Below are 16,871 nucleotides of genomic sequence, written 5' to 3'. Positions count from 1 at the left end.
TTCCTAACCTGTCACACAGTTGATTTTTCCCTTGCCTGTTCATGTGAAAACCTTGCCTTGTAAAATAATCCCTAGCTAACAGCTCACTCTCAAAATTGCTATTCTTTCCTCTTTACAATTTTAGATACATTAACTAATGTTATCATAAGTTTGTTTGCTTTCTCAAAAACACGATTTAAGTTAGGCATATCGTGTGTGTGGTGTAGCATTCAAGATGACATTGATCTTGTGTGCCAATTTTTGGAAATGAGTTGTGGCAAGATCCAATTCCGCAGTAATTAAATTTTCATTTAGCTGTACGTCATTTGCTCGGTCTATTATCACCAGCACATCTTCCGAAGTCTCCTGTCTTATTTTCAATGTTTCCCTTAAAGGTGCATTCAGTTTAATTATACTTTGCACTTTGTTAACTGGGCCTAATTTGGAACGAAGAATTCCGTTACATTGCCGTCCGTGACTGTCGCTGATCAGCAAGGTCTTCCCCATCTTGGTTGTATTCCTCACTTCTGTTGGTGCATCCTTCGGTGGCGGTGCTTTCCATCCTTTTGTAGTGGTCGTCATCCCAGTTATCTTTTTCTTCTCTGAAATGAATTGCTTTGTTTCTGTTTCACTAATGACCCTTAATCTGTTCAAAAGTTTAACTGGATTTCAGTCCACTGTTGCTAGTCATAAACCTAATTTTCCTGCTCAGCCTAGGGCTGAATTGTCTCCCTACAAACTTCACTAATGTGTTGTGCAAGTTCATCATCAATTGCCTTCATTTGAACGATTTTAATTTGTGTAGCATTTAAGTCTTCTGCTGTTACCTTGAATATTGCTACTTTATTTACACAATCCAAGTGCAAATAGTCGCACACTGAACATTCGCCATCTGTAGCATCCAACATGTCATCCGATACCTCGTCCGCACAATATTTACAAATCCATGCATTATTGTTTACATTGTCACTGTCACTATCTGCTGAAATGAATTCCAGACGATGCCATCTCTAGAACAAACTCTACGCTGTATAACATTTCTTAACCCATTAAGGCCCATCGTTGCGATAACGGAACATTTTATTTTTGTCTTTGCCCCGACTTAAGGTTTCAATGAATTTTAATTTTAAGCATTGATATATTGAAGGAACATACTAGAAATATTGTTGACCCAGTTGTCCACGCTAAATACATGTAATGCCATTTTTTCTGAATTTTTTAAGTTTGAAAAATCACAACATGTAACCAGGTTCAGACCTGAATTCTTTTTTCCAGAAATAGAATAGATATTTTGTGTCTGTTTCATATATTTACATTTTATAGACATACTTAGAAGATAATAGGTCTTTTTCACACAATGAATCTATCACGTGAAGCCTCGTTTTGAAATTTACAAAAATGTTGCATTTACGCAACTTTGGAATTAACAAGGATGTATTCCTGATTTATAGACTGCTCACTTGACTACTTGCAACTCTGTTCCTTCCTTCATTGTTCATGAGTACATTTGTAGTGCAGTGAGGAAGCATGAAACTGTAATTGTGTGCTGATAAAGAAATAATATCGCAAGAAAGGTACTGTATGCGAAACTGTATTAAAAATGAGTGATTTTACAAATAGGATTTTTGCTGTTTGCTGTGGATTTATGTATATCTTTCGTATTTATATTAGGATTTCACTGTTTTCCAACATGTGTCCCATCTACCAAAAAAACTAACTGTGGCGGAACTCGTAGCTATCAAAGAAGAAGAAGAAGAAGAAGATGATGATGACTTGGTGAATGCAGATAACATTGACGTCTATATTTCACCTGATGTCGATGAATTAACGGATGAAGAAGTCTTTGTCTTGTGGAAGAACAACAATTACGTGATGTGGCTGGTACCTTTGAAATACATGTAAGTACTGAACAAGAACCGGAGTATGAACCTGGAGGGTCAGCTGTAAAGAAACCTAAAAAACAAGCAGAAAGAAAGGAGCAGCTCCCAAACTGGAGAAAAGTTGCTCCTGTCTATACTTCTTCACCAGCCTTAGAAGAACAGGCTAAAATTCAAAAAATAAAAGTCTGTGTAGGTGGTAAGTCGCCTTACAAAGTATTTTCACTGTACTTCGATTCACAAGTTCTGCAAATGATGAAGAAGCTACTATAGAGTTGTTACTGACTGCGTCAAAAACTTTGCACCATACTGTTTCATACTGAAGCAACTTCAACATTTGAGGAGAATCAGATATACAATCATCTGCACGACAATGTCATTGCCAATTACAGGATACGAGTTAGGGGTAAAAAGTGGTGGTGGTCTCGGTTCATAAATTTGTTTGACATTGTCATCGTCAATTCTTGGAAAATACATAGAATAGCAAACGATGAAAAAATCTCTCAGCTGCAGTTTTAGATCATATATAGCTCTGGTCCTGATGAAATATGACGGTGATGATACTAAAGATGATGAAGTATGTGGTAATGCCAGGGAAGGCAATAAAGAAACTGACATAGGCTATAAGGGAGAGGACAATTCTAATTATGGACGACCATCAAAGGCAGCTTTACCCACGAAAGTGTGTTGTGATTTTTTTTTTTTTTTCTAGTTGCTTTACGTTGCACCGACACAGATAGGTCTTATGGCGATGATGGGACAGGAAAGGGCTAGGAGTGGGAAGGAAGCGGCCGTGGCCTTAATTAAGGTACAGCCCCAGCATTTGCCTGGTGTGAAAATGGGAAACCACGGAAAACCATTTTCAGGGCTGCCGACAGTGGGGTTCGAACCTACTATCTCCCGAATACTGGATACTGGCCGCACTTAAGCGACTGCAGCTATCGAGCTCGGTGTGATCAAATAGGACATTTCATAATCCAACAGGAAAACAAAGCTAGAAGAAGATGCCAACTGTGCAAAAGCACAACAATTTACTAGTGTCAAAAATGCAATATTCATCTTCATTCAAACTGTTTCCAACAATTTCACTCTTGCTAAATGAAGATGCCTACTAGGCCCAAAGTTACAAAAATGCAACATTATGCTGAACCTAAACTGTTTGTAAATACTTCTTGTTCCCATAATTTCTGGTCTTTCTGATCTAATTTCATGAGAAATATGCAATAATATTCCAATGAATTATGTTTTTTCAGTGCTTGGTCTTTAATTGGTTAAACGCTTTTTGTTCATACAACACTTATTCCCACTCATTTTACCAAAAAATGAAGGTCCAACATTCCCATGTACATGTTTCCACTGCCATGAGAAGGAATCCTTAGTATCAGAGGACAAAACCTTGAGGTTGTTGAATACTTCAAATATTTGGGAAGTGAAATAATGCAAGATGCAAGGTTGGATAAGGAGAACAGCAGGTTATAGGTGAGAAATACATTCTACCAGAATGTAAAGAACTAGGTGTGGAACAGAGAAGTTCCTATGAAATGTAGAGATATAGTACAAGATATACTATACTTCTATATTAATGTAAGCATCAGAGACATGGGCATTGACAGGAAGAGACGAGAGTTAAATTCAGGCCAGTGAGTTGAAGTTTCTGAGGAGTATGGTAGGGAAGACAAGGAGAGACAGAGTAAGAAATGTTGTGGTCAGAAAAGAGAGAGGGGTAGAAGCTGAGTGATAGGATGGAGAGGAATAAATTGAGATGGTCTGGACATGTTATGAGGATGGAGGAGAAAAGGATGCCAGAACAAGCCTTGGAGACTACGATAGAAGGAAAGAGGGCAAGTGGGAGGTCCAGAGCAATATGGATATACAGTGAAACCTTGGATTGCGAGCATAATTCATTCCGGCAACATGCTTGTAATCCAAAGCGCTCGTATGTCAAAGCAAGTTTTCCCATAAGAAACAATTGAAACGCGGATGATTCGTCCACAACACACAAACATTTTTTTCGCATACCATTTCTAAAACAAAATATAACGTAAAACAAATTAAAGTGCACATTTCCTTACGATAGAATCATTGTTGGTGTGAGGGAGATGAGAGATGACATGAGAAGAGTTACTGTGTAGCACGAATTTCACGAACGAAATGATTGCTATCTGTTGGCTCACTGGAATTGTTTTCTTTTCGTGGAACTGAAACGGGGTACCTATCCAAACACTGTTGCTTTTGCCTCCTTTTGAGGATTTCACAAAAATGTGACATTGCATTGTCATTTAACTGATTCATTGCTCGCACTGCTACAGCCTTATTCGGGTGGTATTTTTCTACAAAATTTTGCACCATTTCCCACATTTTGCACTTCTCCTGAATCTCAGTTGAAGTGAGAGATTCCACTGACTTTTCCTCCTTCTCTTCCCCGGACGAGATCTCCATAAACTCCTCCTGTTGTTCGCGATGCAGGTCCATTAGTTTGTTGGTGGTTAGTTCCTGGCTATGTTCATCCACCAGCTCTTGAACGTCCACATCATTCACCTCCAGCCCCATAGTCTTCCCTAAGTACACAATTTCATCGACAATCCCCTCAAAGTCATGTCCAAGAACAGAGTCAGAATTCTCTTGGTGACTTCATCCCAGGCTTTATCGATGATCTTCAGGCAGTTCACAATGGGGAAATCATTTCTCTCAAACTCTTGGAGGGTAAGGTTTGTTTCTTCGGTCACTTCGAAACATCACTCAAATAGTGCTTTGGTGTATAGCTTCTTGAAGTTCGAAATGAGTTGCTGATCCATAGGCTGGAGTAGTAGAGTAGTGTTGGGAGGAAGGAACTTAACCTTAACGAACTTGAATTCTCCAGTGAGTCGTCCTCAAGCCCTCAAGGCTTGGAGGATGAGCAGGAGCATTGACCGTAACCAGCAAGACTTTGAGCGGCAGATTATTTACTGACAGGTATTTCTTCACTACAGGACCAAAGATCTCGTACATCCATTCAACAAACGAACACGGGAGGGGAAAACGTAGGCACACGTGACGCTCGTATTGTGGAACCTCACTATCTTATCAAGTTACAATTTATTTAAAATATTTGCTCGTCTTGCAAAACACTCATATACCAAGTTACTCGCATTCCGAAGTTTCACTGTACTCGGTCAAGAACAATATAAGAAGAAGACTGCAATGGAATACAATTACTGAAGTGGAGTGGTGGAAGGAGAGGCAATGGTGGAGAAGTACCATCAACACCTTGAACTAGCAGGAGCTGGACAAAATGATATGAAAACAATAATGGAAAAGATTTTATGTTATTTCATCAGTATGTGTTTCAATGCCTATTGGGTCAAAATAGGTGATGTGTTGTGAGAAAATATATGTTAAAATGTGGTGCTAACAATACCCAAAAATCACTTTAATATGTCTTAATGCTATACACATTGTTGCGTAAGTTGTTGTGAATTGTGAAGCATCAGTCGTGGTATCTACTGTTTTCAAGTTTAATGTTTTTAGTATACACTATTTTATTGCTTGAATGAACTTGAGGTTGTCCCATTGCATTCCTATGACATTGCAAAATTGTAAATGTTTTCTTATTGATGGACTGGGATTTAAGTTAGACTGAAGGAAACTCCTTGTTTTTCGTGTTTAATTTGGGATAGAGCTTATGTGATGAAATGCCAAATACAGAAATATTGGGTAATTTATTGGCTTGACTTGTTGATATTCTATTTAGAGTTCCTACATTCATCGGTCCCTTCTAAGTGGGCTTCATCCTTGTTGTTATCTCACATCATATCATTGTATTGAAAGGTGGGCCAAGTAAATTCTTCTTTTAGAAGCATAGGCCTATAATTTGTCAGTACAGAAACATCATGAGATTTATTATGTGTAATATAGGTGATAGTCAGTTTTCAGCATTTTTGTATTAGGTTTCCTTTGATTATTAATTGAGAGTTATTCTCATATGAAACAAAAACAGTCTGGGGAATTAATACACCAATGTTTGTGGTTCATTGTTTAAACATAAAAACACAGCAAACCTGAAAATTCAGAACTTTGAATGCAACAGCTAGGTCGTACCTCCATTGTTTAAACAGAGATACTAGCTAATGAAAATGTTAAGAAGCAATATACTCAGATAATTTCAATAGACACAGTTTAAGTCATCCGCTTAAAATATTATTGCATTACGGAGATAGTGGGCTCGAACCCCACTGTCGGCAGCCCTGAAGATGGTTTTCCGTGGTTTCGCATTTTCACACCGGGCAAATATTGTGGCTGTACCTTAAGGCTAAGGCGCTGCTTTCTTTCCACTCCTAGCCCTTTCCTAACCCATCGTCACCATAAGACCTATCTGTGTCGATGTCACATGAAGAAACTCGAAAAATAAGAGAAAAAAAAAGATCTAACGGTTTTGATCTCATCTGTTACAGAAGTAATATTTATGCTTGCAGCGGAAAGCATAAACTACGATACCTTATCTTCCTGACATGATAGAAACATTCTGTTTTCAGCAATGTAATCAGCACATTGTGTAATAAAATCCACACTTACCCTTCTCAATTCACAAAACCTTGTGTTGAATTGTGTTATTAGTATTGAATTCAAGCATACATGCTTGGCTTCAAAGATGGAAATGAAACTATTGTTGGGGGAGTATTCCCAGAAACACAGAAGGAAATGTCAAAAGTTGAGAATGTTGTGATTGTTCTACGATACAATAGGATCATAGCCCTGGATGATATATAAATAGAACTTAAGATTAAATTAGGAACATAAAACATAAATAACATCTACTGTAAGAGAAAATCCTCATTTATAAAGTGTTTGACATACAGGAAGTTATATTTAGACTTGGAAAAATTCGGAAAAATCCAAAACTTTCTTACTAGCCCTTCTTATCTTCTACTAATAATTTGAGACATCTATAAAAGAAGTATGCTTATCTAATATTCTTTCCACTTCAGGACATTGTACTGTTAAGGAATTCTCAGAATGCCATTGCTTCTCTTGGACGTGGTCACTTCCCTACTCACTTGCCTGCTCCACCAGTATTAGGAATTGGACGTGGAAGCACGAGTGGTACTTCATTTGGTCAGGTTGTGATGCCAACTAGACCTGTTGGACTCCGAGGTGTGCCCATGCCAGATCTTCAACAGTTACAACAGCAGAACCATCGCTTGATGGGTACAGTATTTCTCAACAGTTTAAATCTTTCATTTTTGGCTACAATAAACGTATTCTGTGCAATTAGTATGGTAATTTTTTTACCTCTGAACAGTGAAGTTTTTAAAGAAATTGTTCAGTTTTTATACATATTAATGTACTAAAATCATAAATAGGGAATTAAAAGACCAAAGTAAGCTTGCAGTCAAATATCCTCTACATTGCTCTTATTTTCAGACATTATTTGTTGTACAGGAATGAAAGCAGGATGGGCCCAGGATACCTTATTCATAAGCTGGAAATAACAGACATAAAATTAGCAAGAATGATTGCTGTTAAAAACAGGTGGAAACAGTGGCAGGTGGGCACTTGTAAGGAGGAGGAGGAGGAGGTAAAGGTTAAGTTAGGAATGATCTCAGTGGATGAAGCCATATGTATGAACCAGCTCCTCTGGTGGCATTGTGCAATGCAAATGGAGGAGAATAGATTACCTAGAAGAACAATGGACTTGGCTATGGCAGATAAGAGAAGCAGAGGGAGACGTGTCTATGATTAGATGTAATGAACCGTAAAAGGCACCATGCTCTGTAATAAAGGTATTGGGTGGTCTGAAAAATAATTTACGTACATAATTGAAAATCTTAATGTAGTTGCCAGTAGTTATAATTCCTAAATTGTGTCCATCATAGCTTGACACTTTTTGACTGTTGTTTTTACCAACTTTATAAAGTAGAGAATGTAGAAGCCATTTTCAAAGTGATCAGCTCCATGTTTATGGATGAATTTACTGCTATATTGCCTGTGATACTGTGCGATGAAATATTGTTTCTGGCATCAGCATCATATGCAGTTTCCAGCTGTTGGCCAAGTCTGCTTTTTATCTCTCATATTTGTATAAATTAATCTCTGGATTTAATTTTTGCTCTAATTTCAACTTAGTTTCTTTTTGTTCATGTAATTAGTAGTGGAGAAGCAAGGGTCATAGGTTATAAAGAAGGATGTGCATAAAGGGAAAGCTGGGCATGAGAATGGATGTATGAATGAACAATGAACACATTGGCAGGTTAATGTGGGAAGAGAGAACAACAGAAGAGAGGGACAAGTACAAACTAGAGAAGCTCCACATCTTCCTGCCGAATATCTTCAAATACAAAGGCGAATCAAACAAGATTGATGACAAACATAACACATAAAAGCAAGACAAGCTTCTTGTCTTCCTACAAAGGCAAATCACGTATGGCTCAACAGTTTTTTTAAATGTACAGTATTTAAATAATAAGTTTTCATGATAACTCATCTTGTGGGATTAGCATAAGAAAATTGTAAGTTTTTGCCTTACAGCACAACAGTGCACAAATGGTTGACAGTTATCAACTGAAAATGGAACTAATTTACAGTTAATAGCGTCCAACTCTGAAATTTTATGCCATCTGCAGAAATTCACCCGGGAAGAACTTGAATTGTTGCAGCTGGTAAATAACAAAGATGCTCTTTCACAATAACCCTATTTTTGTGGATCAAGTAGCTTAATGAGAGCAGCATTTGGAACACGTAATAAAATGCTCCAGCTATCATGCTGAACGGAATCATTACAAATCCTGTTACCCGCATTGTTTGGAATGAATAATGTTGGTTGGACTGACAGTGTGTTACACATCTCCCATTGTGGTTTCCTCACCATAGTGCATCATTAACTCAATACAAGATGTCTCGGTGAAAGAGAAGTGTTGAGATTACTTATGCTTGAACAGTAATTATGCAAATGGTGTTGTCAATTTCTGGCAGTGAAGTGTGTGTTCCGGCATGAAAACATGAAAGATAAATCAAGTGAGAATTTTGTCTCTTACAATTCCATTAGGGATGTTTCACAGATTCATAGCCCTCCTGCATATCTACTGGGTGTCTCACCTTAGAGTCTTCAGGTACCTTTTCTCTGGTGTTTTGCAAGATATTTTCAATTTAATTTTTGTAATGTGTAGGTAAAGTCCACCCAAACAAAGACTGCTTATCAGATACATCATGCAGTATCCAATGCCAGCATAAAATGTAGTTTTGGCTCTCAGTGTAAAAAAAAAAATTTTTTTTAAATGTGGTTTTATGTGCCCAATCAATAGAGCAGCCTCAAATTAGTGTAGTATGATACTCAGTTCAAGAATATTTGTTGTTGGCAGTACAGCTTCCCCGGTTGCATTGCCGTGTGTTGTGCCATGCTTTCTCGATGCTACTGTGATACAGCAGCCTCACTCAGCTGCTACCAAACATACTAACTATTCCTCTAGTTGTGCTGTCACCATCAATAAATAAGACTAATTTGAGGCTGCTGTATTGATTGGGTATACACAGATGCCAACTACTACAAATTTTCCGTAGTTAGTACAATTTTCTCACTTGTACTATGGCAGTACGGAAGAGTTGATGGCTATTACAGATTCCACAAAATTGATATGCTTTTACGAAGATTGGGGCAAAAGTCATACCAACTTTTTTTTTCTTTCTTGTAGATATGTGAACGGATCACGAACGTATATGTGTCGTGTGGAAGTTTTGCAGGCATAGTGTGTATGCAGAACAACAGATGGCTCTGTGATAGCTGGTAGTAGCACAGCGAGGGCTGTGAAATCAGTCAGTTGGTGAGTGTCGTGCGAGATGGAAGTAACCCGTGTTGAGCAGCGCGCTTACATCAAAATGGCCGTTCTCCGAGGGAGAAATGCGATGGAATGTCACAGTGAATTCGTGGAAACCCTAGGGAATAATGCCCTACCATACCCTACAGTAGCATGGTGGGTAGGAAAGTTTCAGCAAGGACGTGTGTCAACCAGTGATGAACAACGTTCGGGACGACCTGTCAGTGTGCGGACCAATGTGGCACATGCTGTCATCGAGCAGCTTCTGGATGAAGAAAGACGATGGCCGCTACTGAAGTTCGAGAGGGCAAGTGGCATTGAGAAACGCATCGTCCACATGATATTGCGTAATGAGCTGCAACTGCACAAAATCGCATCGCAGTGGGTACCACATGCACTGACGGAAATTCAAAGGTGGGTGCGCTGTGCAATATGCTCCGACCACCTTGCATACTGGCAACAGGACGGCGATCAATTCTTGTCACTAATAATCGCCATCGATGAATTTTGGGCCAGGGCATACGAAACAGAACTGAAACGTCAGCCCGCAGAGTGGCGACATGCTGGATCACCAAGGAGTCGGAAGGTCCGTCAGAATCCTTCCCCAGTCAAATTGATGGTGATCATCGCGTATGATGTCAGGGGTATCATTGTTTGCCACTTTGTTCCACATGGCAGAACAGTGACCGCACAGTACTACAGGGACTTCCTGATGCGACAGGTACGACATGGCATTCGGGAAAAACATCCGGATCTTGTGGACATTGCAATAATCCTGCACGACAATGCAAAACCACATAAAGGAGAGTGTGTAGGGCAGCTACTGCGATGTTGGGGATGGTAAGAATTGGAGCACCCATCATACTCTCCTGACACATTTTGCCCTGTGACTTTGATCTCATTCGAAAGGTTAAGGAACCACTACATGGTAGGCGGTTTGCAACACGAGAGGACATTGCTAATGCTGTGCGCCAGCAGGTGACCCAATTCACACATGGTGCGGCAAATGCTGAGGCAGATGGTATTCACCGCCTCCCACATCGTTGGCAGCGTGTGGTGTCAGTAGCAGGGGACTACTTTGAGGGTCTTTAGGCCCAGGTTTGTCATGTCAACTTTGTGTATTGTGTTGTCATTCTTTTGCACCGGGAAGGCCATATTGCCCTGTATACTACCGTAATAAATTAATGTGTTACTATATTTTAGTGTTATCATTGTCCACACATATAGTTAACACCTTTATATGTCACATTTTCCAAACGGACTGCTGTTTTCAAAAGAAAAAAAAATAGTTGCCATGCCTTTTGCCCCAACCCTCGTATAAATTCTTGATTTTGCTTGCGAACATAGCAAAAATGAAGATAATTTTTGTCAGCAGGAAACTCGCTATTAGAAGACAACTAATGAAAAAATTAATAGATAGCGACATTTATGTACAAACTTTAACAGATCATAATATTCAATAACATTCTTTGATGAATGCAAATTCCCAGCATATATGCTCACTTTCTTTTCCATTACCTCTGATGTAACAATTGCCTTGCTGATTAACACATCTGTTGCTTGCTTTTGATTCAAATTTGTTGTATTGTGCAAACATTTATTCCAGTGAAGTGAGCAACATTAAATAAAATAGCAAGATGTGTAAAAGTAAAAACACAATGAGAAGCTGAGTGATTGGAGAAAAATTATCAGAAACGAATTGGTACTCCCAAAAGTAGTACATAGATGAAATTTTACTGAGGCGTGTGTTGTGTGAATCATGCCTGTGATTTTTTAGCTAGACACGGAGGACGCGATGACTGTCCATGCCATGTGAAATCTTAAAACGAAACAAAACAAAAACCATGAAGTGAGTGAATGCATTGAAGGGCTATGCAGGATGCTACAAAGAGTGACAATAATTTACATAGGCCAAACATTATTTCTAGTGTTTCTTGACTGAACATAACCTTTCCTTAACAGCAGTAGATACTGCCACTACGGACAACCACTTACAGTAGGTTTTTTTTTTTTTTTTTTTTTTTTTTTTTGCAGTGACAACCTAAACTACTTATTTAATTGACAGTGGGTGTCATATGACATGCCTGATGAGTAGAGACTGGAATTTGCCTATTTGCCTATTTTATTCCTGTGTTCAGAAACGTAGGCTTTTGAAATATAAATCCGTTTTAGGGTCCTTTTAGCTATTTTCATTGGTTTTATTGTGCCTATAAATGCCTATTTCAGGGGTTTGTGCCTATTTGGAGTATAATTGCCTATTTGATGCCTTTTGAATCTATTTTTTTCAAAGCCGAAATTCTTCCGGTGCATTATATTGTAGCCAGTGTGCTCGATACAATTACCATATTTACTCGTTTTTTAGATCCCCTCGCGTATTAGACCCCCCTGGCTTTTCGAGACGAAGAAAATGAAAAAAATAAATCTTGCCTATAAGACCCCCCAACGTAATTCTTCAGAGAACAATGACGATTCCGCTTCGAAACGGGTACGAGTCTTATTGCAGCTCTGCTGACATCGCACAAATTTGTGAATAGTTTTGTCCATACGACCTACATTTAAAGTTAAAAATTTCATTGTTCCGTATTGAAGAATATTAGTTAAAATTGAAATAATTGATAAAGAGAATTGTATTGAATAGGTTGAATCTCTTTATCAATTATTTCAATTTTAACCATACGACCTACGCAATGAAAAACGTGTCAAATCCATGCGGTACATCTGTGTTTCGTAGTTAAGAAATGTCCGCCTCTGTAGCGTACTTTTAAAGATAAAAATTTCATTGTTCCGTATTGAAAAGTATTGAAAAGTATCACAGTTAAATTGAAGTAATAAATATGGTAGTTTAACCTATTCAGTACAAGTAAATAAGAGATGTGGAGATTACATTCTTATTTAATTAAAAGTGGAAATGGTACCGGTTTCGACCCCAGTCTGGGTCATCATCAGCCGATTATAACTCGAAAACCAATGCGTAAGTAAGAAAGAAGTTAACGGTCAAGTTCACACAATATCAGTTGAAGAGGCGATATAAAAATGATGGGGGTAGGCACTGTAAAATTCAGACGAAGTGGAATGTAAGTCACTTAAAAGAAGTAATGTGTAATCTTCCGAGCATCAGCACGGCACAGGCAATGTTTGGCACCGTCTCACAATGTTCACGAAAAGCAGAGAACAGTTAAATGAGCCAGACTGCATACACCGTCAGGCACAAAGTCACAACACAATCCAAATATGAAGATCTAAAGTCATGAAGAAGCCGAAGACGAGCAGCTCAACCGAAGTAACTTGCAAGCTCCAGAAGATCGGCGCGGTGTTTACAACGTCAAGTGCTGTAGTTTCATGCGCTGACGGAGATTAATGGATAGATTAATGATCAAGTATTTGCTTAGTGCACGAAGATGTACCTATATATACTTCTAATACGATTCAGTATAATTGAATACGTAATTATGATCTTGAAGATTTTTAGAACAGTTGACGTCAACCTCACTGTGTGGTAGGCCTACTGCTGAACTGACAGAGACAAATGACTGGCCATTAAGTTCTTTTGTATCAATGTTTAATTATATGATAACACGATACCCTATCCCTTTATTCTACGGGATCGAGTATAAAGTGAGACGAATCTTCGCAGCGAGTTTTTACGGCGGAATTAATGAGATGTATCGAATGACTTGATATGAGTAACTAAAACGGACTTTTATACGTACCGTAAGCCTAAAATTTGTGTTCACCATTTTTTGTCCTTTTACATTTAGAAAAACTGCTTTCCGACGAAAATAGCCAGTATAACTTAAATACATTCTAAGTTTGTTAAATAATAGTATAGAATGTTTACATGTACAATTTATAGCTCTTTATAACCAAAAAGTCATGTATTCGCTGCAAAAAATTTTGAGGTCATCACATATTGAACCCCCTTTTATTATTTTTGGCTGTAAAAGTGGGGGAAAAAAGGGGGTCTAATACGTGAGTAAATACAGTATCTTCTCTTTTCTCAATAACTGTTTACCCCACGAACAAAAATGGGACTTCTCAGAAGTCACCAGAAATAGTTCTAGGGATATTTCCACCAGGAGAAACAAGGAACAATTTTACCTCGAAGCCTTCAACTCCGTATAGACAACTCAGCCTTCAATTCCTCCAACCTCGTGAGACATATGCGAGAACCAGTCAACGTCGAACTTATTGCACAACCCATATGCCCTGTACCTTCATTTCGATGCGAACTGTTGTACGCTACGTTTTGCGTTCAGAACGTGTTGTGATTTATTGTGAAGTGGAAGAAGTGTGTTTGTGGCAGTGCCCAAAGAAAAATCGTCGAGGTCCTACACGCTGAAGCAGTCGATCACAGGGGATCCCAATTTCATTACGGATGGAAGGGTAGTCCGTCAAGCTTGATGTAAGGAGGTAAGTTTGTTTCTTCCTTTTATTTTTTTGTGATTGAGAACTATGATAGCATTTCATTGTAGCATGTATAGGCCTATTATATTATGTATTGTGGCAATTTTTTTTTTGTTGCAATGCTGTATTAGTCATGAACTTTCATAATTTTTAATGCTAAAATGCAAATAATCATTAAATTACTGAATCGAGTAGTTAGAACGCCGGTAGTCTCTTGTCACAGAATGGATGAAAATTAAATTGGGATTTTGAACTGTGATTCATTGCCTGTGTAAATAGAGATTTACAACTGAAATGCAATTTTTAAAACTCCCTTTAAAAAAATCACGAATTCTATTACACTTCTGCTAAGCCTTCGCGAAACACAGGTTGCAGATCCAATGTAGCCTGGCTAAGACGATGCCACAGCATGTTTTACAAGGTTGCCAAGACTATCTTTACAAGAAAAGGCCAGCGAAAAGACTGTTGATCTGGATTGGTGAGGTCCAGTTAGTAACCGTTGAGCTTGGTGGGGGGGGAGAGCAAAGAGAGTCTGAGGTGCGTAAGCTCCCAGGTTAACAAGCCTCTAACATCCCCTCTAGTATCTAGCTAAATTGTGACAAAAATAAGGTTTTTTTGCTAGTGACTTTACGTCGCTCTTATGGCGACGATAGGATAGGAAAGGGCTAGGAGTGGAAAGGAAACAGCCGTGGCCTTAATTAAGGTACAGCCCCAGCATTTGCCTAGTGTGGAAATGGGAAACCACAGAAAACCATCTTCAGGGCAGCCGACAGTGACATTCAAACCCACTATCTCCCTGATGCAAGCTTAGAGCTGCGCTTCCCTAACTGTACGGCCAACTCGCCCGGTAAAATAAGGTTATGGGCGCATGTCACAGCAGTTTCAAATAACAACGGTTTTTAATTTTCAATGAGTGTGGCGGCCTTGTGGGCACACATTATGCAGGATCTATTGCAGACAACAGACAATAGTCTTCATGACCGCTGACCCGGCTGACCAAAGCTGGCAAATAGAAAAAAATAAAATGTTCACAGATCTGAGATTTATAGTGCCTCCGTTTTCATTCTTATATATATGTAAGAATACTGCTAGGGCCAGCTTGATGGGTCCTTGGCAAGCATAAAGAACGGATCTCTCCTTTACGCTACTCCGGTATCGTTTCACGTCTTTTTTATTATATTTTTCACCCGGTGAACTCAACACGATATTGCCAAATTATAACTGAAAATCCTTGAGGACAACTTTTCATGTAAATTACTAATTCCCTTGTTCCTACTTTAAAGTTTTGTACTTCTAGAAACATCATCTCTAATTGTCTTCTTTTTTATGAAACAAATGCATGATATATACTTAGCATTATTGCCAATTAGCCCAACTCTAGAAATTTAAGATGTAGGGACAATATAATTTGTCAATTTTATTATTTTTCAGATCAAATGTAAGAAAAGTACCGCCTAGATCAACTGAGAAATACTGCGATGCATCTGATACGGTACAGAAATATGTATCAATGCAGCCTTTCTACCAGTCCACCTTGGGCAGCGACCAACAGCCATTTTCTTCAGACCTATGCACTGCAATGTTGGGAGCTAATATGCCCCTGCATAAACCGGAGCATCTTCAAATTTCAACAAGCTGCCGAGAGCAGTCATCAAGTTGGAAAAGAGTGGCATGCTGCTGGAGGAATCATTTATGATTATGGAAGAAGTCAGGGGAAGTTTTGACCAAACCTCTGGGAAGGCAGCTGCTGTTAGCGAAATATAACCAGAAGAAGTAATTTCAATGAAGTTTTGTTCAGTCACTACAAGTGATGTTGAGAGATCTTTCTCTTAGTAGAAAAACATTGTTCATGAGAGGAGAACAAGATTGTTACCGGAAAACATTGAAACGTTGCTTGTAAATTTCTTTTATAGTAATTGAGTGTGTTATTAAATTATAAGAATTTTTTTCATGCCTATTTTGTTGGGTATTTTACACATTAGTGCCTATTTAAATGCCTATTTTGGCTAATTTAAGAGCCTATATGCCTGCCTATTTTAACTGTTTTTAGTGCCTATAATTCTCGTCTCTACTGATGAGCAGTCTTTGTTTCGGCTAACTCTACCTACACATTACCACATTACAAAGAAAAAAAAAAAAAATTTTCCGAAACACAAGAGAAACGGCGATTGGCGACTTAGGTGAGGCACCCGGTATGTGTATATATTTAGGGCAAATATAAAACAACGGCAGAAATTGGATAGTGCTCTGTGGATGATAATAATATTTGTGAAATTTTAAGATATCACAGACTTGACTTACTTTTGTGGTAGACAGTGTCCCAACTTAACTCATAACGATCACAGGTGTTTCAAATATGTTATTGATTCTGTTACCTGAAAATCTTCCTTGATTGTATAGAACTGTCTCCAAATAGTATACATTTCTCAAACATCAAGAAATAAATAGTATTTTCTCAATATCATACAGCATACAGAAGGGAAGTATACAGAAATCCTCATACTTATAAGTAACTCAGGTACTCCTGTGTTGTTCCCCATGTATTCAATTTTCCCTTTTCATCACCAGATGTTCTTACTCTAGTATAAATTTCCTTGCATCCCTGTCATAAATCGCCTGCCTTGTATTTGTTATGCCACGAACCTACTACGCTGGCGTCGCAGGGGGAGAGGTGATACTCCCACGTGGCGTATAGGGGAGTCCTAACCGGCTTGCCTGCTGACTTGAGGTAAAATAAAATAGCTCTTGCGGACCAAACACACAACCCCCTGTGGGTGGATGATGCAGATGAAGAATACACCCATGGTATCCCTTGTCTGTTGTA

The 16,871-nt window shown here is 38.6% G+C and overlaps 1 protein-coding gene across 1 annotated transcript in view; it reads left to right on the top strand.

The window, feature by feature from the left end:
• The window catches only part of Patr-1 (Protein associated with topo II related - 1), a 490,596-nt gene that overhangs the window by 176,591 nt on the left and 297,134 nt on the right, over positions 1-16,871 (top strand). Inside the window, exon 6 of the mRNA XM_067159788.2 lies at positions 6,821-7,040. Within this exon, the coding sequence (XP_067015889.2) occupies positions 6,821-7,040 (220 nt within the window). The remainder of the gene's footprint in view (positions 1-6,820; positions 7,041-16,871) is intronic.

This window comes from Anabrus simplex, chromosome 1 (assembly GCF_040414725.1).
Source record: "Anabrus simplex isolate iqAnaSimp1 chromosome 1, ASM4041472v1, whole genome shotgun sequence".
Taxonomy (NCBI): domain Eukaryota; kingdom Metazoa; phylum Arthropoda; class Insecta; order Orthoptera; family Tettigoniidae; genus Anabrus; species Anabrus simplex.
This window is presented reverse-complemented; position numbering and strand designations above follow the sequence as displayed.